This window comes from Neurospora tetraspora (assembly GCF_033439725.1).
Source record: "Neurospora tetraspora strain CBS 560.94 chromosome Unknown B0H65scaffold_1, whole genome shotgun sequence".
NCBI classification, from domain to species: domain Eukaryota; kingdom Fungi; phylum Ascomycota; class Sordariomycetes; order Sordariales; family Sordariaceae; genus Neurospora; species Neurospora tetraspora.
Window position 1 is genome coordinate 4,011,622 of NW_026944383.1, and position 19,195 is coordinate 4,030,816.

At 52.5% G+C, this 19,195-nt stretch overlaps 5 protein-coding genes across 5 annotated transcripts; 3 read left to right on the top strand and 2 right to left on the bottom strand.

The window, feature by feature from the left end:
* Positions 1 to 655: 655 nt before the first annotated feature.
* Positions 656 to 9,184, bottom strand: B0H65DRAFT_36697 (adenylate cyclase). Its single transcript, XM_062823683.1, has 4 exons — positions 8,613 to 9,184; positions 7,389 to 8,316; positions 1,412 to 6,790; positions 656 to 1,347 (listed from the first exon to the last, which is right to left on the bottom strand). The coding sequence occupies exons 1-4, from the start codon at positions 8,870 to 8,872 to the stop codon at positions 1,105 to 1,107; spliced, it is 6,810 nt and encodes a 2,269-aa protein (XP_062686494.1). The 5' UTR covers positions 8,873 to 9,184; the 3' UTR covers positions 656 to 1,104.
* A 2,000-nt stretch (positions 9,185 to 11,184) lies between these two features.
* B0H65DRAFT_484645 (RTC4-like domain-containing protein) lies at positions 11,185 to 14,263 on the bottom strand. Its single transcript, XM_062827673.1, has 2 exons — positions 14,150 to 14,263; positions 11,185 to 14,081 (listed from the first exon to the last, which is right to left on the bottom strand). The coding sequence occupies exon 2, from the start codon at positions 13,809 to 13,811 to the stop codon at positions 11,589 to 11,591; it is 2,223 nt and encodes a 740-aa protein (XP_062686495.1). The 5' UTR covers positions 13,812 to 14,081; positions 14,150 to 14,263; the 3' UTR covers positions 11,185 to 11,588.
* A 40-nt stretch (positions 14,264 to 14,303) lies between these two features.
* On the top strand, positions 14,304 to 16,255 carry B0H65DRAFT_450861 (Dynamitin-domain-containing protein). Its single transcript, XM_062826024.1, has 3 exons — positions 14,304 to 14,608; positions 14,670 to 14,729; positions 14,782 to 16,255. Exons 1-3 carry the CDS (start codon positions 14,570 to 14,572, stop codon positions 15,976 to 15,978), a joined length of 1,296 nt encoding a protein of 431 aa, XP_062686496.1. The 5' UTR covers positions 14,304 to 14,569; the 3' UTR covers positions 15,979 to 16,255.
* A 357-nt stretch (positions 16,256 to 16,612) lies between these two features.
* Positions 16,613 to 17,310, top strand: B0H65DRAFT_36862 (uncharacterized protein). Its single transcript, XM_062823685.1, has 2 exons — positions 16,613 to 16,666; positions 16,792 to 17,310. The coding sequence occupies exon 2, from the start codon at positions 16,886 to 16,888 to the stop codon at positions 17,183 to 17,185; it is 300 nt and encodes a 99-aa protein (XP_062686497.1). The 5' UTR covers positions 16,613 to 16,666; positions 16,792 to 16,885; the 3' UTR covers positions 17,186 to 17,310.
* A 609-nt stretch (positions 17,311 to 17,919) lies between these two features.
* Positions 17,920 to 19,184, top strand: B0H65DRAFT_414338 (uncharacterized protein; the record flags this gene model as incomplete). The annotated part of the gene is made up of 3 exons (XM_062823912.1): positions 17,920 to 18,177; positions 18,282 to 18,482; positions 18,516 to 19,184. 3 exons carry the CDS (start codon positions 17,920 to 17,922, stop codon positions 19,182 to 19,184), a joined length of 1,128 nt encoding a protein of 375 aa, XP_062686498.1.
* Positions 19,185 to 19,195: the final 11 nt, after the last annotated feature.

Below are 19,195 nucleotides of genomic sequence, written 5' to 3' on the forward strand. Positions count from 1 at the left end.
TTCCTTCGATGGCTGGCCAATCAGAAGAGGGGGTGGGTTGGTGTAAGCCCCTATTCTCGACATAGCCACGAGGCTCACTCTACCTACGTACTACAAGTATAATGTTATCACACCATCATGTCCTTTTTCAAGTTCAGAAAAGACAATGGTCACGAATGTGCATTATCGACTTGAAAACTACCTCTTCTCATTCTCCCTCCCACTAACACTATCATCTCACCTCTCCTATACTACTCAAGTAACAATATCCAAACACTCCTCCTCCTCCTCTTCCATTCCCAGTTTCCTTCCTCAACACCAACCCTTTATTGACCGATGTGATTAGACCAAAAGAGAGAAGACCGACCCTCCCAAGTCCAATCCAACCAACTGACTACCACTGCACCAATAAGAAAGATATATACTACAAGTTAAAGTTTTGAAACACGCAGAGCGCCTGCCATGATTACAGGTTCTCACTCACTTACTTAAACAGACAACAGAACAAAACAAAAACAAACTTAACCGGCCATAACGTCCCCATTTGACCTTCCTCCTTTTCCAACTTCGACACTTCACCCAACCTAATCTCATCTCATTCTTAACGACAATAACAATGCAGGAAGCAGAACAAGTCCAAGACTAAAAGCGATGAACAACGAAAAAAAAAAAAGACGGATGAAGAGGATAATTGGGTATTTACGCTAGTAATAGAGAGACGAACAACAAAAAGAATAGGTCGAACTGAGCCGTTGGGAACGTAACAAATACTATCCTATCCCAACCTAGCCCGTCCTAATCCAAGCCTTCATGAGTACAGTATGAAAGAAAAAGAATACTGATGATAACAGAGAACTTGAAAACAAAGTGCACGTTGCCTGCCTCTGGTGTGTCTACCGTCCCAGGGAGAGTTAGAAGCGATGCCACCTGACGATATATCCAAGTAGCGATGCGTGATGGTAGTAGTAGGATTGCCAAATTTGGATGAGAAAAACAGTTGGCTGTGACCAGGGCCGTGCCGTGTTGTGATTATGCTATGTAGGTAGGTTGTAATAGGTAGTCGAGGAGCGTGTTTATTTATTGCTTTCTTCTTATCCAGGCAGCGAGCGGATGATGCGCGATTGATTATTCTTGCTCTGTATCACTTCCATCCAGCGTGTCAACGTCACCGTTAGAGGTGTTGTCAGTGGCACCATCGGTGTCAGCTTGGTCCAAAGACCCGTACATCGCCTTGTACCGCGCGAGCTCGTCCATTTGTCCCTTGAGAGTGCTGAGAACATCGTTCATCGGCGCCCGAAGATCGTTCAGCTTGGTGATTGGTCCGCTGCCGATTGCTATGTGGCGAACAGCGAGCGAAGTGATGCATGTCTGTGAATAGAAACATTAGTCTTTGAAGCTATCGGGAGGGTCTCTCTGCTTGGGCTTAACATACCTCGATCCGGCTGATTTGGTGCTCCATAAAGTTAAGAAGAAAGTGGTCCGTAACCTCTCCCGCCCTTTGCTTCATGCGCTCCAATAGCTCGGTCTCTGGTGCCTGAAGTCCGCGGGCATTAGGCTCCTCGAGCGTGCTGCACAACATTTCAAGGCGCAGTGCAACACGCCACAACCCCCAGATCGTCTCCGGCTCGAACTGTATCTCGCTGTCGGGATGCATAGTCGCCGGCTTGGGCGCTGCAAGGGCGCCAGGGGGCTGCACTGCGGCCGGGTCCTGGGTACTCTCCGCATGGGCAAGGTGTTGTTCCGTTCTGCCCACAAGAGCATGAGGATATACTGAGTATACGAGCTCAGGATTCTCAAGACCCTTGAGCTTCTTCTCGCCCATGTCCTTGACTTCGAACCCTTGACTGCTCAACGCCCGGAGCTCAGCCCGGATGGCCCTTGCAGTAGGATCATCCTCAAAGTAGTCCTCATCAACATCAACCGGCTCCTTGTAGGTTTCAAGGCATCGATGAATCTCCGTAATGAAATCCGACGACACAGTAATCTGCCCTCCGTCAGCGACAGCGGAGATACGACTAGCCTTGTTCACCATGGGCCCATAGTAATCCATTCGTCTTGTGACCGGATCTGGCTCAGCTAGGGGCTCGCCCCAATGAGCACCCATCCGAACTGAGAGACCTCTGGTGATGAGATTGTTGTTTCGGTCATAGGTGGGCTGACAGCTGCTGTTACTTAGTACTTCAGGAGGCCAATCCACTGTTAGCAGTTTCATTTGCACGGCAAAGCACCACAACAAGGCAGACGTAGCCGTGGGGAAAGAAACCATAAATGCGTCTCCTTCCGTCTTGACTTCGAAGCCACCAATCATCCTGAGCTGTCGACGCATCACATCGTTGTGTAGCTTGATCGCCAACCTCATGGCTTCGGGATGGTTTTCCCATAGCTGCGTCGAGTTCTTGATGTCGGTGAACACGATGGAGAGCTGGCCTGTTGGAGGCTTGACTTCCGCATCAAGGCGTATGAGATTAGAGTCCAGGGGTCCTTCGGCCCTCACCTTCCTTCTCTTGTTCCCGCTCGGCGGCGCATGACTAGGATCATCTTGCGGCATCGAGAAAGCAGAATTAAACTGTCCCTTGAATCGCTGCGCTTGTCGTTGCTTTAGGTTTGCGACGCCAATCATCATGATCAAGAGCTTGTTGGTTGACCCATAGGCTATCGCGAGGTCGCGAAGCTTCTGAGACGCCTGCATCAAATCGCTGCGACACTCACGCGCCACGTCCACGATGAGCTCTGGCCGAAGATACTCCCATAACTCTTTGCTGGCAATGAGCACCGTCTCATCTTTGTCGTCAATGGTGTGCTCGGTGATGTCAGGCGCTGCCTGCACCGCTGGTAACAGCTCGGTATAACCGAAAGCACGAGACACGTTGAGAGCATCGTTTAGTCGTCCATTGCGCGAAACCCAGCCTCCGGCATTTCGAATGCGACTGCGCTCAACTGGATCCGCCGGGTCATGCTTTTTGGTCAGCATCTTGAAGGAACCGTTGGCCTGGATGAGCATTCCCTGCACATCGCCAACGTTGGCAACGTACAGTTTCAGCTCGCTCAAATAAGCAACGGTGGCCACACAGCCCGAATTAAGGTCTTCTTTGGTCAGAACCGTATGAGCGTAATTCCTGCCAGGGTGCGAGTCAAGCCCCCTTTCGTCTGCGCTGTTAGAGAGGCTCATCAAAAGCTTGTTGACCGACAAGAAAGTGCGTCTCAAGGCATCCACCGGAGTCTCGTTCGGCTTCCCCTTGACCTTCTCAAGCTCCAGTATGAAAAGTCTGCTAAACTCTTCATACAGAAATTTGGCAATCTTCGAACCACCAGTGCTGAGCTCCTTGCCATCGAACAAGGCCACGAGCGTATCGGTTTCCACAGAACCCAAGCGAGGCACGACGAGGTCGAAAAGAGACAAATGCTCATTTTTGCCCAGCGTGTCGGCCATACCGTACGGTAGATAAGCACCGGCCTTCATTTCGGAGGTTCTGACACGGCGGTCTTCGGTTTGGTCAGGGATGTTGGGTAAGGTATGGGTTACTTCCATCAACCCAAGCACACGAAGATTCATCAGCTTCGAGAAGTCTGTATCGGCAAAATCATCGTCTCTATAGCTCTGTGGTTGACGGTAATTGTTCTTGATCTCCAATCGCTTGTTGCCAGAAAGGTTCAGGTACCGCAGATCGCGGTTGAAATTCCAGTTCCAATCGTAGGGCACGTTGGTAACGTTGTACTTCAGGTTATTGCTACTACAATCCAGAACCTGAAGCTTCCTCGCCCTCGATATTTCAGCCGGTAGGTTGATAAACTTGTTGCCGTTGATATGCAAAGTCTGCAAGAGACAGTGCTCCTCAAGGAAGTCCTCTGCAGGCAAACTAGTAAGTTCATTGCCAGAAAGATACAACTCCACGAGCTGAGGCCAAGACCTGATTGTCCCTTGGGGCATGTCGCTCAAATCGTTGATGGAAAGGTTCAGAACCCGAAGTTCAGGGAGGTGCTTGAGCTCCTCAAAGACGTCGTCATCTAGCTGGTTGTCCGCAAGATAGAGGTTCTTCAAAGATCCCGAAAACGTGTGGGTAAATCGGTAAGACAGACTGGAGTCTTTCCTAGGACCGTTGATCGGGGTTATTACTCCAGTGCTGCTCTGCGTCGTAGTTCGTGACACTACGGAGGTCTTGCGCCCTCCCTTGCCATACAGCGATACCATGGAGCTCTTCCTATTGTCGGGTCCTGATGGCACGGGTGAAACGGCAACGCCGAGGAGTGTACTAGAAGCCTGACTAGGGCGCCGCGACGCATCCCCATTAAGGTCGTCCGTACTGGGTGTCCGCGAAAGGAGCCCGTTCTTGTTGCCATTCGGGAAGGGATACGCACCCGGAGATGGGCTAGCTTCTCCTGGCGCTTGTGGCGCGCGCGAGGCGGGCTTGGGGAACTCTGTCAAGATGTTGGAGGATGCATTAAGATGTTCGAGCTTGTTCGCCCACCAAATCTCGTTCGGAAGTTTGCGTATGTTATTTCCGTGGACGTCTAACGTGCGGAGCTCCGTTAGGCAGCCGATTTCGGGAGGAAGCTCTCCTAGGTGGTTGTTCGCCATGCTGAGGTGGTCAAGTCTCTTAAGGTTACCGATTTGGTTTGGCAAGGAGACGAAGTAATTAGAATCGAGTATCAACCTCTCAAGGTTCATTAGGTTGTCGATTGATTCGTCAATGCTCGCTAACTGGGCATTGGACAGGTTGAGGATCTTGAGGGTGGGAACAGGTGCTTTGACTTCAAACTTGACGATCGGATTCGAGTTGAGTTTTAAGCTTCGAAGTCTCTCAAATGACCCACTAAATTTGGAGATCTGGTTGTGATCGGCCGATAAGATCTCCAACCGAGGTAGGTCAGAAAGGACGTCGATGGTACTGATCTGGTTGTATCTGATGTCCAACTCCCGAAGGCTGACTAGGTCCCTCACGCTCTCGGATATGGGCCCGGACAGTCGGTTGTTGGTGATAACGAACTTCTCAAGGTTTCTCAACTTCTCCAAGTTACCTGGAAGGTTGTTGATTGAATTGAAGCTCAGGTCGAGGTCGACGATGGTTTCCAGCTCACAGATGAACGATGGGAAGACGTCGAGGAAGTTGGAAGATATATTAAGTGTCCGCAGCGATTTATAGGCTCCAAGCGTAGGGGGTATACTGCGCAGACAGTTGTTGGCGAGGTTCAGCTTGAGCAGGCCTGTTAGCTTGCTCAGTTCGCTATGATCCAGATCCTGGAGGCGATTGTTTGACACATCTAGATAGGTAAGCTTGCTGGCCGTGGCGAAGCTCTTGGGTAAGGCCTGCGCTTCATTGTTGTTGTACTTGATGTCCCGAAGAGAAGTGCAAGCTTGTATGAAGTCTCTAGGGACATCTAAAGATAGGTTTCTGGACAGATTGAGGGATACGATCTCTGCTGCCTTGCGATATAACGGTACCGGTATGGTTATTAGGTTGCGCCCAGACAGGTCAACATGATTGAGCTTCTGGTTCCTGAAGTTGATGTCCTGTGAGAGCAGATGCATGTCGGCCTCCTTCTCCTTGAGGAAAACCCATCGACAGATGTAACTGTTGTCTTCGCGACCGATTTCGTCAATGCCATCCTTTTCTTGGTAACCTATCTGCTGGAATAGTCGTTTTTGTATTCTCAAGGGTTGTTCGGCGCTATTCAAGACCCTGAACAAATCGTGCTTCTTGATAAGGAGAGAGTAGCTGTCCTGAGCACCCGGAGGGAGATAAGTCTTTCTCGCCACTCCCATGATAACATCCTCAGCTGTCGCAGTCAAGGGCAGGGTGAGCGTAGTCCAGGTGCTATCTGACCTGAAGACACGAATGTAATAATTGCTTTTCTTCTCCTTTTCCTCGGTAGGTTGACGTGAGCTCAAGTCTTCATTTTCGACGGCCTGAGGGGCGAGAGACTTTTTGTTGTCGCGCACTGCCCAACTGTCCGGGGCAGCCCATGCGCCCTCCGGCTCTGTCGTGATCGGGACGATCATCTTTTCTGATTCGCGCCGCGTGGAAAAGCTGTTGTCCAGGGGTGTCATGGGCTGAGGCTTGGTCAAAATGCCCTCCATATCATTGAGGTTCGTATCGAGATGATAGACAGTTCCACCTCCCATGTGCGTGTCAGTGGGCCCAATCTCCTCGTCCATATCGTCTTGGGGCTGTTTGACGGAGCTCGTTTTCTTGGAGGTGAAGAGTTTCGTGGTGAATCCCGGCGCCGTCGTCTGGCGCACAAAGCCAGGGCGGACAGGAACAGGGACCTCTCGTTGCTCGCTAGGGTCCGAACCGTTGACAGATGCTGGGTAGGTGGATTCGGCGGCGCGGGAAAGGTCCTGTCTCGACGGGCGGTGTACAAGAGTGTGGCTCGAGCCACTCCTAAGGCTGGAGCCATCTTCCTTGTCTTTGTTGTGCCGGCGGAAGCGACCCAAGAGACCCTTTTTGTGCGACGGAGCTGGAGATGATGTTCCATCGGAAATACTGGTGCCTTTGAGTCCCCGCGACGGCCCTGTCCAACTAGGAGCAGGACTCTGTGCGCGAGATCGGGTGCCCATCATAGAGCTGGAACCGTTGCGGTGATCCCTAGCGAAAGTGGCTGCCGAATCCTCCCTGCTAAGCGTTGGCCTCAATGTCCTTGGATCCTCGTTACTCTTGTTGTGTTTATGATGACCCGGTAGGTGCACGATGGAGTGACCTGACCGGGCGGAAGACGATGTCTTTGGTGGGTTCTGGGAGCTGTCGATGTAACGATCGCGATCGGGGCCAGTGAGACTTGTTCGAACGGGTGCTTCGCCATAGCGAGCGATGTCCTGTGATTCGTGCAATGGTTAGTTACGACGAAAGCGATTACTCGTGTGATTATTACACGGATTGGTTTTTTTTTCAGGCAGGAGGAGTCCAGACAGGAGAATAGCAGGAAAGAGCGGATTTCTCGGGATTGGAGCTGGGCAACAATGACACCTCACTGGCAGGCTGTCGTTGTTATTGTGGTATAGAAGAATCCGCAGTCATTGCCAGGTTTGATGTGGTTGTTGTGAACTTAGCGACGGAAGATGGCAGGAGGGATCATCTCACCGCCGACATGTTGCAGGAAGCGTCAAACGAGCGTTGCGTTTGGAGCAAAGAGTGAACTAGACGGACGGCGGCCATTGCCAATGCTGATCCCACTGCCACTCATCCAATTCGCGATTCCTAAACGGGATAGCTCGGGGGTGGAGATGGATAAGAAAGAGAAGGCCAAAGATAAGATTTGGCGAGGCGTGGGAATGGGTACCTAGGTCTAGGGATACTAGTACTACTAGTACTGTATCACCAGAATACCACTTTTTCATCGAAGAGGGGATGGAGGAGTAAATTACAAAAGGAGACAAAAATAGAGAGAGAAAGAGCGAGAGAGGCTATACATACGTCGGCTTCTTGGTACAGAAACGGCACAACCTCGGGCGCAGGCACTGGGGTTCGCGGTCTCGAGGGCACGGGCGAGGCATCCCTATCTCGCCCGCCAGCAGTCGAGACGGAGCCAAACTGATGATCGGTGGCATTGGAGTAGTTGCGGTCCCGGTGGGAGCGACCGCTGCCTAGGCTGTAAGAGTGCGATCGGTGTTCCTTCCCCGTGGACATGGGGCCCGAGTGACTCGGCTGGGGCAGGCTAATTTCCGACGAATCTCGGCCAGGCCAATCGTCCCGATCGCCAAAAAACTGCTGGAGCTTCTGTAGCCCGCCCCGGGTCTTGGAAGTCCGCGACCCTTGGCTGCTCGCCGTCGTCGTGATGGAAGCAATCGACGGCCGCCGCTCGTCGTCGTAGTATGCCGAATCCGGAAACTCCATGCTGCCCGTCGACGCCTGCGATGGCCGCGCCGTCATGGGCCGGACCCCCGGCGACAGCTGCGATATTACCGATAGATTATCCGTAGAGTCATTGAAGAAGCTGCCCATGGACATGCCGCCGCCGTTGTTGCCCCCCAGATACGGCGCGTACTGGCCGAGGTTGCTAAAGGCGCCCCCCTGCTGTTGCTGTTGCTGCTGTTGCTGTTGCTGCTGCTGACTGTGCGATGATGACGTTCGACTTCCGCCGCCCGTGGTATCCAACATGGCCGCCATTTCACGGCGATATCCCCCCAGCTCGCTCATTCTGTGCTCGCGGATTGACGCATTGGACGGTGTAGTGGGCGACTGGGTCAGGCGCGATCCCCCCGAGCCCCCCGTGGGCGATACTTGTTGCTGTGGTTGTTGCTGCGTCGGCGTCTGCTGCGATTGATACGATTGAAGCGTGGCCTGTGACACTGAGTGCGACCGCGCCTGCGAATGCGGCGACTCGAAATCTCTCGATGACCTGCTGTAGATGGGCGGCCGACGCATGCACCCGTTAGTTTGAGCTACAGGAAGATAGGGCAAGAACAGGCTTGACATGCAAATGGGCGCGCGGAAGGGACGGGGCGGCAAAGAAGGACGGGGTTTCCGGATAGTTGCGGTGACAGGACAGGACTGTGCAAGCAAGACTGGGTAGGTATCCGTATCACAGAACCGCTCGGGGTCGTCGTCGGCATCACGCTGCGGCGTACACGACTCCCCCCCCCCCCCCCCCCTCACGAACCCCACCAGGAAAACAGACTGCCTCTCGCTTCAACTCACCTCGCAAATTGGGTGCCGTCATCCGTCATCAAACGCGTCGGCGCGGGCCTGCGCGAACCCTGTGAGGCGGACCGAGATACATTTTGGTCGTTTTGGCTGCTGCTACTGCTGCCCGCTTGCGGCGGCGGGGACGGCGGTCGTGTCGTCGAGCTGCTGGTCGGCGTCAAGGGAAATGGCTTCGCCGTGATGCTGGATCGTGCGCTGTCGGTGCTGGAGCCCGTCATGGAGCCGAAGCGGGAGCCGCCCTCATTTCTCGTCATTGTCACCGGCGGGAGGCGAGCGGAACAAAGGTGCCGACTACTAGGAGACCACAGCCATTCCACGTGAGAATGGGGATGGCCAGTGTTTTCAGGTCATGGCCTTGCCCGATGCTAAGATGGCGGACGTGTCTGCAACAACCAAGGATGGGGACGTTGAATCCCGACAGCCCGAGACGTTGCTGGCGATATGCTGGTGTGTTGTTGAGATGTTCAGCTGCTAATCTTGTGGGTGGCTAGGTCCGCGGCTGCTCTCTTTGCTGGGCCGGCAAAGTGATTCAACCGTCTTTTTTGCAGCGAATCGGAAATGGATCAGATGTCGATGTTCACCAGCAGGTGAGTAGTGGGCGTAGAGGTAGGGTGGTAGGTCACTGGCGTACGGGGAAAGGTAATGGAGAGCATGGGTGGGTGGACGGCGGACCGGGGGTGGTGGGTGAGAAAATGCTCCAGATGGTCCACCATCAGAAACTCGACAATATGTGTCCGGTCATCACTAGACACTAGTGGTCGGAATTTGGGGCTCCGTCAGTACTTTGGCAAAAGATTTGACGAGCGATTGGCCCCATGGCAAAGTCTGTAAAGTGCCTCAAAAAGAGCCAGAGGTACTCGGGTTTCTTGACCGAGTCGCTATGGTCGTGTAACGGTCCTGGACAGCATCACAAACACTGCCCTCTTCCATGAGGTACCGAGCGTGTGTGTGAGCCGCGTTAAGATAACAAGCCGGGCTGGGTCCGAAAGGTCCCCGGGCGGTAATATTGCCCATTGCAGACATGAGAAAGAAATGGGGGCTGACCAGCAAGTGTGAACATGAAGAGAGTTTACACTGTCCCTCTGGTTCTCTGGTTGTTGGTCAACCTCAGTCGGTTTCCAGGGCCCAAAGCCTTTCGGGGCTGCGGGTTGATAAGGTAAGAAAGTTGGCTGGGTTTCATTCAACTTTCGACTATCAGAGCCGCTTTAAGGAAACCCCCAATTGCTTTTTAGCACACATTTTCTCGTGTGGTTGAATATGACTTTCATTTGATAGATATGTTTAGAGTATCAAACAAAGAAGACACAAGATACAGAACCTGCCGGTTCGGGCTTGTACTACCACCCCCATACGCCATCTCAGCCCTCTAGCGGTACCGCTCGAATTATCTCGGTGACAAAACAGAACATTGGGCAGTTCCCATCGCCAGTGAGGTGCATCAGAGAGGTTGCTGTGCGCCAAAGCACCCCAAAATTATCCATGTCAAGTCGGTTCGGATGCCAGTGTCAGGGCACGGATGGTGGGCACATCGGTGAGCCGCAGTGTACATCGCTTTGCAGGGGCCAGGCCGGGCAGCATCAACTCCGCTTGGGGGGTGTGCCCCGCAACCCTGTCGGCGTCTCAAGGGCTCATCTTGCCCTTGTGAAGCTCACGATGTTCCTGTTTTAAAGTTTGTTCAAGTCGCCAACGTCCAGTCGACGGGCGTCTAAAATCGGTGAATGTCGCAGTATTAACGCTTGAAAAGGCCTACTTAATGCCTAGACTGTTACTCGACAGCTGTAGGGACCATGCAATGCCTCGAGGGTCTCAACGTGAGAACTGCATGACATGTACCTCTGTGCTGTGTAGCTTCATGGTTCCCGGCGCCCCGTTCGCCGTCGCTTGGTACCTCTACCCCGTAAAATAAGGGACCTTGCCTTATCATTAGCCCGCGGTTCAAAATAGCTACCCGAACACGTGTAGTGACGGGGTAGTTTAATAAAGTAGCCAGGCTTTCCGTTGTTGGGTAGCGGGATTGACCATTTCCACGATGTACCCCATCCCATCTTTTTCGTTGACTTTCCATCTTATTCATCTGCTCATCAAAAAGCTGAGGGTTGCTCACATACACAGTGAATCCGAGCCGATCCGTAGCTTTGCGCCAGTTCCTGGACATCTACACTACACGCTTTTTATACAGAGAGAGGGGGGCTTTTTGCCTTGGCATCCCGTGATTCGATCTGACGATGGACCCGATGAATGGGTTCCCTTCCCGTGTCTCGCCACAGGTAGCCACGTTCGTCAGAATGGGTCTACAGGAAGACAGCTGTAGGAGAGGAGGGGTTTGTGAACATGTCTCAAGTCTTTGGGTAAAGAGCAGCTCATATGCCCGCAACAACTCCACGAAGACAGCAGCTGGCAATGACTCGGAACACCTACCGAGCTGAGGGGAAACAAAGTCTGGCCGTCTCGAGTGCATGAGGGACGAATGGGTTGCGACAGTTAACGTTCGCAGATCATGTTTTGAAGAGTCGTAGCTTCATTTAGTTTCATAAAGTGGTAGTGCCGCAATTGCGGAGCAGTGAATCTGATATGTGACTTCGCATGTTTCTATCCTGAAACAAATGGAAACATCTACAAACAGAAGCCGTTTCTTCCAACTCCCTTCTAACCAGCGGATTACATGGCGACCCGGCAGAAACCGAGTATGTTTTGCGAAGCGAAAAAGGCCTTGGGGATAAAACACCGATGTAAGCCCATGGACAGGAGAAAGCCCCATGAAGCATCGAAGAGGAAGAAAAAAAAAAGGAAAAAAAATTGTCCAGTTCACAGATGTTCTGTCTGCTCCTCCCAGTACATGCCGTTCGTGTGAAAATCGGCGCGCTTGAGCCCCGTCGGTAATACTTCCGACGAACAAAACCCTCCAGGCTAAGGATCTAGTGACTCGGGGATTATTTTCAAGCGGGCTCCCAGAGGAACGGGCGTTGATCATCAAAGCTCCTCGAGATCCGATAGACTGGTTAGTGAAGAAATTGAGAGCTTGTCGTCATCCTCCTCGTCCTTGATTTGGTTGATACCATTTCCATTCGACTTGATGTTTTCGCCCTGCTGCTTTGCATCATCCTGATCCTTGGACTTGACCTTATCATCGTCCTCGATGTGAATGATAACATTGCCATTGGACTTAACATCTTCGTCCTCCTGCTTTGCGCTGCCCTGGTCCTCGTACTTGAGCTTATCCCCATCCTCGTGTTTCAACTTGCTCTCATACTCGTACCTGAGATGAGCCTCATCTTCATCTCTGAGCCCCATCTCATCATTCTGACTTTCCTCGTCTTCTTCGTCCTCATACAAGACGTGGTCTGCATCTTCTTCGTTCAGAAGCTCTCCCACCCATACGCTATCCTTCATGATATTCCTCGCCTCTTCCTCTGTCACTTCCTGATTCGCTTGCTGAATTCGATCCTCCATAATCAGCCGCACTGCCAACTCTGGGACCAACACGGATTGTACGTATACCATATAGCCACGCTTCGACACCAAGCGATCTTGTACTGCTCTGTTCCGTAGCTCTGACGAGAAATTGTTGACTAGATGTTCTGACATAATTCGCAGACCGCGCATGCCGTAGTATCCAGGAGTCAGATTCCCATCGGATTTCAGTAGAGTCTTGTTTTGGCCCGACTTGATCTTGTTGCTAAACACGGTGGCGTAATAGGATTCCCCGCCGTTGAGAACGGAGCGAAGAAAGTCATAGTGCTTCTTTATCCGCTTGTCCATCACGGTCCAATCGATGTCGGGATATCCCTTCTCCAGCCATTCCTTATTGGCCGAATCCCTCTTGTGAGACTGGCAGAACTGTTGTTCTTGGTGAAGAGTCATTCTGGGATGCTTCGCTTTAAACCCTTCGAAGAAGGACTTATCGACTTCCTCGTCACACATTGGGCAGAGGACAACTCGCGAGCTTTTGAATGTAGAGTCGAGGCTCGAAAGAGGTGAACCTGGCGATCCGGGCATCGTGGTATCTGCTGCTGCACGGTCCGATGTTTCATCGTCCTCCAAGTCATAGCCAGATGACATATCCCCCGTCTCCTGAGAGCGCTTGCGTGGTGGCTTCGCCCGCCTTATCTTGCGCTTCTCCATGGGCTTCTTGATGGGCGAGACCTGGTCTCCTGATAGCGCATCGAATAAACGTGGAATACGGAGTTTGGGACTGGGACGCTCCAGTATCTCGACTTTTGTCGGCAGTTGCAATGTTGTGCGTGATTTAGTCGATGGGGTGCGAGTTTGTTGCTTTTGGGCTGCAATATGCTTCTTATTCGAAACCAGGGCATTGCTTTTCGCTGCTGATGCTTTGGCCTTGCTTCCATATGCTGTCTTGCCTCCGTATCCTGCCGTTTTCCTAGGAGCCCCCCATCGCATTATAGCGTCTATATTGGCCTTCAAGTGGCTACCCAACTCCTCACTCTTATGTGTCTGTGTCTTCGCCTTCTTCTGAGGTTGGTCGTCCTCGATGTCATCGTCGCTCAGGGGACCCAATGTTCGCTTCCTACTAGCCGACGCACGCGTGTTCCTTTTGCCATAGCCAGATCCATCTAGTGTCGTACCGGATACAGCCTCGTCCTCAGTCGTGGTGAGCTTATCACCATCGAGAGGTGACAAAGCAGGCTTCTTTATCTGTTGGCCTCGGATAAATGTCGGTTGAATGCCTCCCCTATTGGAAAATGGGTCGTCGTCGTCGTCGTCACTGCTGCTCACAGGAGGGTCATCGACGTTAACGGTCTTTTCAGACTTTGCGATGTCCCTGCCACCGCCGGTACTTTTTGGGAAGTCGTTGAATTTGGGAACTTCCGTGGCAAGCCAAACATCATCTTTCCTGGTGATTGGATCGTGACCATTGTCGCTAGCTGACTTGAACCTGGGAACAGACATATCCTGAGGCTTCTTCACTACCGGACCATCCTCATCGTCGCGGTCGATTCCCGGGAACTTGGGAATATACATATCGTTACTTTGCTTGGGTCCTGAACTGCCGATGTCGTTGACTGACGCTCTGAACTTGGGGACTGGTACGTCCGCGGCAAATGTGTCTTCGGAAAACATTGGGCCGTTCTCGGAAACCACAGGCCTTCTAAAAGTCGATAGAAGTGGTTTAAGTTGTTGATTCTTATTCAATCCAACGACTCGGGCGCGTTGGTCTTGGGTGTCGTTCATACGAACTATAACGATCGTGGGAAAATCGGTGTCTTGCTGGTTCTTGGGAAGGCTTGTTCAAGACTGGAAACTGAATTTTGCAGATAAGGCGAATAACTCCCACGTGAGTTGAAGATCAATCAAGACCGGTGCTATATCGTTCAGCGTAGAACTGGCCTGGGAAAATGCTAAAAGTTTTGCGGCGGATAGCAGAGAACCTGGATGCCGGATGTTTTCTGAATAAATGCCGGACGTTTTCTGAGTGAATGCAGGAATGGCCCTGCATATAACCTGCGCCGTGGTCGTTAGTTTTAAGATGACTGGTGTAGTGGAGTGTCATGAACAAGTCAAATACCTACATACCGAACTAGGGAAATCCCGAGTCGTTCACTTTCATCTCATTTTATGTTTTTCGAAGGGAAAACGCGACGGTGAGCCACGAATCCAAGCATAGGGTGAGTACTAGATGCAGTTTGAAAGTAGGACAACTCCAGGACAGGACGGGGACGCGTCCCCTCTCTCCCGTCGTGTAATTGGCGGGGCCGCGGGGCGCTCCTGCCCCCCCTGTCAACGTGCATGATAGGCGGCGCAAACAGCACTATAGCTCCAGCACATCACATCCGACTTGACTTCGTAGCTCCAGAACAACAAAAGCCATAACCACATTCGCGCACGAGAACGACAACTTGATCCGACGTCGATTTACGTCAACTTCTCTGAGTAGCAAGATCAACTTTCGATAACCTCGGGACTTGTGGCGCATAGACCAATCGACACAGATGGCGTCCAGTCGAAAGTATGCTGCCCTGCCGGACCTGGTAAGCCCGCATGCTCTGGAACTCTGCAAACGAACTGGTGGCTAACCACACCGCAACCCAGGATTCCGCGCCAGATATCTACGAAACACCAGAACTAACAGACGACAATTCCACAGTTCCGGTGAGCTGACTCGCAGCTATTCCATTCGGTCCAAAACTGACCATGTCCTAAGCCTACAACTGTGAGGTCACCCTCCGATGACGAGTTCGATGAGGAAGAGGATGATTCTGCCGCCATCTCCCGATCGCGTCTCCGGATCGATGCGGCCCGTTCGAGGTTCATGCCTGCTGCGGTAGACGCCAGCGACGTCGACTTCTCAGACCGGCTCAACAGCAAGAGGAAATCCTACAAGACTGCAAGTCGGCGGCAACGGATTCTAGAGGATGGCACCGAGGAGCTGGGCGACCTAAGCGATGAGGATGACGCAGAAAACCTGGCGAGAAAGCTTGCACGGCTAAAGCGCGAAATCGAGGAAGCCAAGGAGGAGTACGAGAGGCAGAAGGCAGCGGCAGAGCAGCCCAAAGCAGAGACGGTGGGCCAGGACGAGGAGGAAATCGAATCCCTGAGCAGGACCTTGGATGAGATGTCAAAGCTCGATGACTTGCTTGCGCCTAGAGCTACCGTCGCAGGACCAACCAAGTCTGTTCGCATCGATGAGGGACCGTCGGAAACGACAGAAGGCTTCGCGAGTTACACCGTTACCTATGCACCGACCTACGAGGAAACACATGCGCTAGCAAAGGCAGCCGACTTTGACCAACGGCTCGTCATCCTTGAGAAGGCCCTAGGGGTTGGGTCTCCAGAGATGCCCGAGTTCGATTCAAACGGCCTGCCGAGAGCGATACTACCCATTCTCGAGACTCTCCATAGTCAGGTCAAGACCTTGTCTGAGGCCTCAACATCCTCATTGGACAGCATCACTCGCAGAGTTCGAACCTTGGCACAGGAGGCCGAAAGTCTCGAGAAAGCGCGCAAGAATGCAAAGGCAGCTCAGGAAGCACTTGCATCGACAGGCGCGACGCCAGTAGTTGATCCAACTGCGGCCGAAGACTCGGAGCTGACGACCAAGATCAACGCCCTCTACGGGACCATCCCAACGATCGAGAACCTGACACCTCTATTACCCCCTCTGCTGGACCGTCTAAGGTCTCTCAGGGTGATTCATGCCGATGCCGCCACGGCATCTGAGACGCTGGCACGTCTAGAAGCAAAGCAGGCTGATATGGCAGGTGATATTCAACAGTGGAGAGAGGGCCTGGAAAAGGTTGAGACAGCCATGAAGGATGGAGACGCTGCTATGCTCAAGAACATGGACGTAATGTCGGGATGGATCAAGGAGCTGGAGGCGAAGATGGCCAAGTTGAACTGAACGCCATGTTTGTTGTGTCCAAGTATCATACCCAAGTCTAGGTGAAATGGCTATCACATACTCCATGTTACTTGTCACTGCGAGATTCCAACTGAACGGACACATCACTACGTAATTTTCTGTGAGATATTCCGGTGTGTTGAAATTTGAGGCTGAGACGTCTAGATTTAAACACCATTGGTAAATCTATACATACCTACACAATTGCAGAAAGTCGAGTATTCAAGTTACCAATTGGTACTTCTCCGAGATGAGAACCCTGACGACTCAAAGCTCCAAGGTTTCGTGGAGCTTCCATCTTCAATTGCAGGCCCACTCAATAACCAATCAGGTGGGTCCTCCAGCGACGCTTGGACCCATTCACGTTCTTCGATAAAAGGTTGAGTTCTGCAATCAGCAGAAATTTTTCCTCTTGCACACTCATTCCCAGGCTCTCTGGCAGCGACTCCTCAACGCCTGGCTTTAGTTTCTCCAAGTGGAATATCACGATGGCCTCGTGAAGACTGTTACTGCCGAGATCCAATGGGATCCTGCAAAGCTGTTATTATGCTTTGAGCAGCTGCTCTCGTCACTAGTGCGATCTGCACGTGACGGAGACAATTCGACGATGCGCCGGTCTTGAAGCCCAGAATTTCTGAGCGAGATGACGCATTTCCTAACGAAACAACCACCAGCAAATCCTCAATTGGTAAGTCTTCATCCCAACACGCCCAATTGGGTTTCCTACACCACGGCTCGGATGATGCATTAAATTATTTGCTACTCTGAAGTACATTGATGTCTCAATAATCACCAAGATCTCTGACTATCCAGCCACCAATCACTTCGTCTTACATCTTCATGATCCCTTTGCGTTCAAGAAGGCTAACAAGACACAGTTTTGGCAGGTTCTGATCCACAAATAACAATGAGCGCGCCGAAACCCCCAAAGGGTCACTTCAACATCCTTTACTTCGCAAGTGCTAGCTCCCACACGGGCAAGGATATGGAAGCTCTGCCAGCGCCGCTGCCCTTGCGGAAACTCTTCGACACACTCGAGGAGCGGTACCAGGGCATTCGGGAAACGGTGCTTGATCACAGCCTGGTCACGATAAACTTGAGTTACGTGGAGATGCCGAGCAGTGAGGATGAAGACGGCGAGGATAACGCTGTTGTTATACAAGAAGGGGACGAGGTGGCTATCATACCTCCGGTCAGCTCCGGTTGAGAGCGGGGGATACATACGGACACCGTCCATTACCTACGAACAAATAGAACGACAGTGTTTGAACAGGACAATATGTTGGTTGTGTGAAGCTTGCTGTTTCGAATCAAGTCCCGTTATAGACTCTAGACTCCTTTGATATATCTTCAGAGAAAGCCATCTGTTCAACCCGGTCCACGCATTCCATTCCATTGACCCCCACACTTGAATGGTGTAGTTGTGATGAACAACACCTCGCAGGACCATCATTATTTTGACATACACTGGAATGTTATCATTCCTTCTCAAGAGCAAAATACCTCTAGGTTGCGATCGGCCAGATGCCCCCCTCCTTCCGCTGTTCCCGTCGCTAATACCTACTTTAGCTACCGCCATCTGATACCTACCCCGCAATCACGCCCACGGTCAACTGTACGCGAACTGGAATGAGCTGTACCCAACGCTGCCGTGGTCACCAGTGGAGTAAGCCGTTAGCAGGCCAACCCTCGTCTCACCTCCTTACCTTAATTGCCTGTCCACCGGGCACCCCGTACGCTTCTTATTACACCGGACCCGGCACCGCAAAGGGGTTGTTATTACTGTAGTCCATCCTCCTCGTTGCTACCTTACCTCTCACTTGTAAACAACAGCACGAGAAGCTCAGAACATCACGAGCCCAACTTCATCCATACCCAAGACAAACAATCTCCATATACGCAAACCACCTCTCAGCCCTCCACCATCTCGAACCCGAAACCATGGCGTCATCGCTGAGAGAGCTCGAGGCCGATCCGGCCCTCTACATCTATACCTCCCTGACGGCCGGCTCGTCGCACATCGTGACGGCCACCTCCCGACTCGAGACCATCCTTCGAGCCAACCGCATCCCTTTCAAGGCCGTCGACATGGCCACAAACGACAAGGCGCGCATGCTCTGGGGTCGCCGTGCCGGCAAGGACCCTAACGGCCGTGTGCGAAAGCTGCCGGCTCTGGTCCAGGAGGGTTTCGTCGTGGGTGTAAGTTGTTGTCACACCACCACCACCACCACCACCGTTTTCTTCCCACTAGACCTCTGTCTTCTTTTTTAAACAATTTCGAAACTAACTTTCAATACGTACAGGACATCGTCGAAATCGAAGAATGGAACGAATACGGCGAGCTCAAGCAGCACGTCACCATCTTCCAAGACGAATTCACCCAGCCGCCCATCGGTTCCGTTCCGCCTAAGCCAAAGTACGGCAAGAAGAAGAAGCCTGCTGCCGAACCTTCCGCCGCCGGCGCCAGCCCGAGCGGTACAGCAGCGAGCGGCGTCGCATCACAAGTCAAGAGCGCGACAGAGTCTGCCGCCGCTCAGATGGCGCTGCCGATCCGCACCCTAGCCGAAGAAGCCGCCGCAAAGGCTAAGGAGAAGGTACAGGCTGCGACAAAGGCCGTTAGCAGTGCCGTGGAGCCAAAACTGGAGAAGAAGGAAGAGCAGAAGGAAGAAGACAACAAGAAGGTGGATGAGGATAAGGCAGAAGCTGAGAAGACGGCGGCACTAGCACCATCCGCGACTATCGAGCCCGCTGCCGCTGCAAGCAAGACCCCCAAAGCGGCGACTGTAGAGGACGAAGAGGACGCAGAGGCTGGAAAGATGACGACTACAACGACGACGACAACAGAAACAAAGCCAGAAGAGCCCGCGGCGACGACAACGAAACCAACAACAGAATCCCCAGTCACAACAACCAACCCAGTCCCGATCCCAACCCCCAGTTCCCCCGCTCAACCTCACCCATCTTCAGCAGCAGAGGCAGCAGGCTTTGGTCTCCAATCACCCACCTCAGGCGGGTGGAAGGACGACAGCGGGGCGTCGCGAACGGTGCAGTCGCCTACGTCGACGACGTGGCAGCCGACGGACGTGGACGCGCCGATTACCTCTTTGCAGGGCGCTCTGATAGCCAGTGCGTCGGAGGAGGAGATCAAGGAGATTGAGAGGGCGCAGACTATTAAGGAGGTTCCTGATGAGGAGGTTGAGGAATAGTGTACTTATGG

Bases quoted from the DNA above. Each gene is read 5' to 3' on its own strand.
- B0H65DRAFT_36697 (XM_062823683.1), bottom strand. From the start codon at position 8,872: ATGACGAGAAATGAGGGCGGCTCCCGCTTCGGCTCCATGACGGGCTCC. The intron at 8,317-8,612 runs GTGAGTTGAAGC...GCCCATCTACAG, and splicing joins GACGGCACCCAATTTGCGAG to CAGGTCATCGAGAGATTTCG. The intron at 1,348-1,411 runs GTATGTTAAGCC...TTCTATTCACAG, and splicing joins ACCAAATCAGCCGGATCGAG to ACATGCATCACTTCGCTCGC.
- B0H65DRAFT_36862 (XM_062823685.1), top strand. From the start codon at position 16,886: ATGAGCGCGCCGAAACCCCCAAAGGGTCACTTCAACATCCTTTACTTC.
- B0H65DRAFT_450861 (XM_062826024.1), top strand. From the start codon at position 14,570: ATGGCGTCCAGTCGAAAGTATGCTGCCCTGCCGGACCTG. The intron at 14,609-14,669 runs GTAAGCCCGCAT...ACCGCAACCCAG, and splicing joins ATGCTGCCCTGCCGGACCTG to GATTCCGCGCCAGATATCTA. The intron at 14,730-14,781 runs GTGAGCTGACTC...CCATGTCCTAAG, and splicing joins ACGACAATTCCACAGTTCCG to CCTACAACTGTGAGGTCACC.
- B0H65DRAFT_484645 (XM_062827673.1), bottom strand. From the start codon at position 13,811: ATGAACGACACCCAAGACCAACGCGCCCGAGTCGTTGGATTGAATAAG.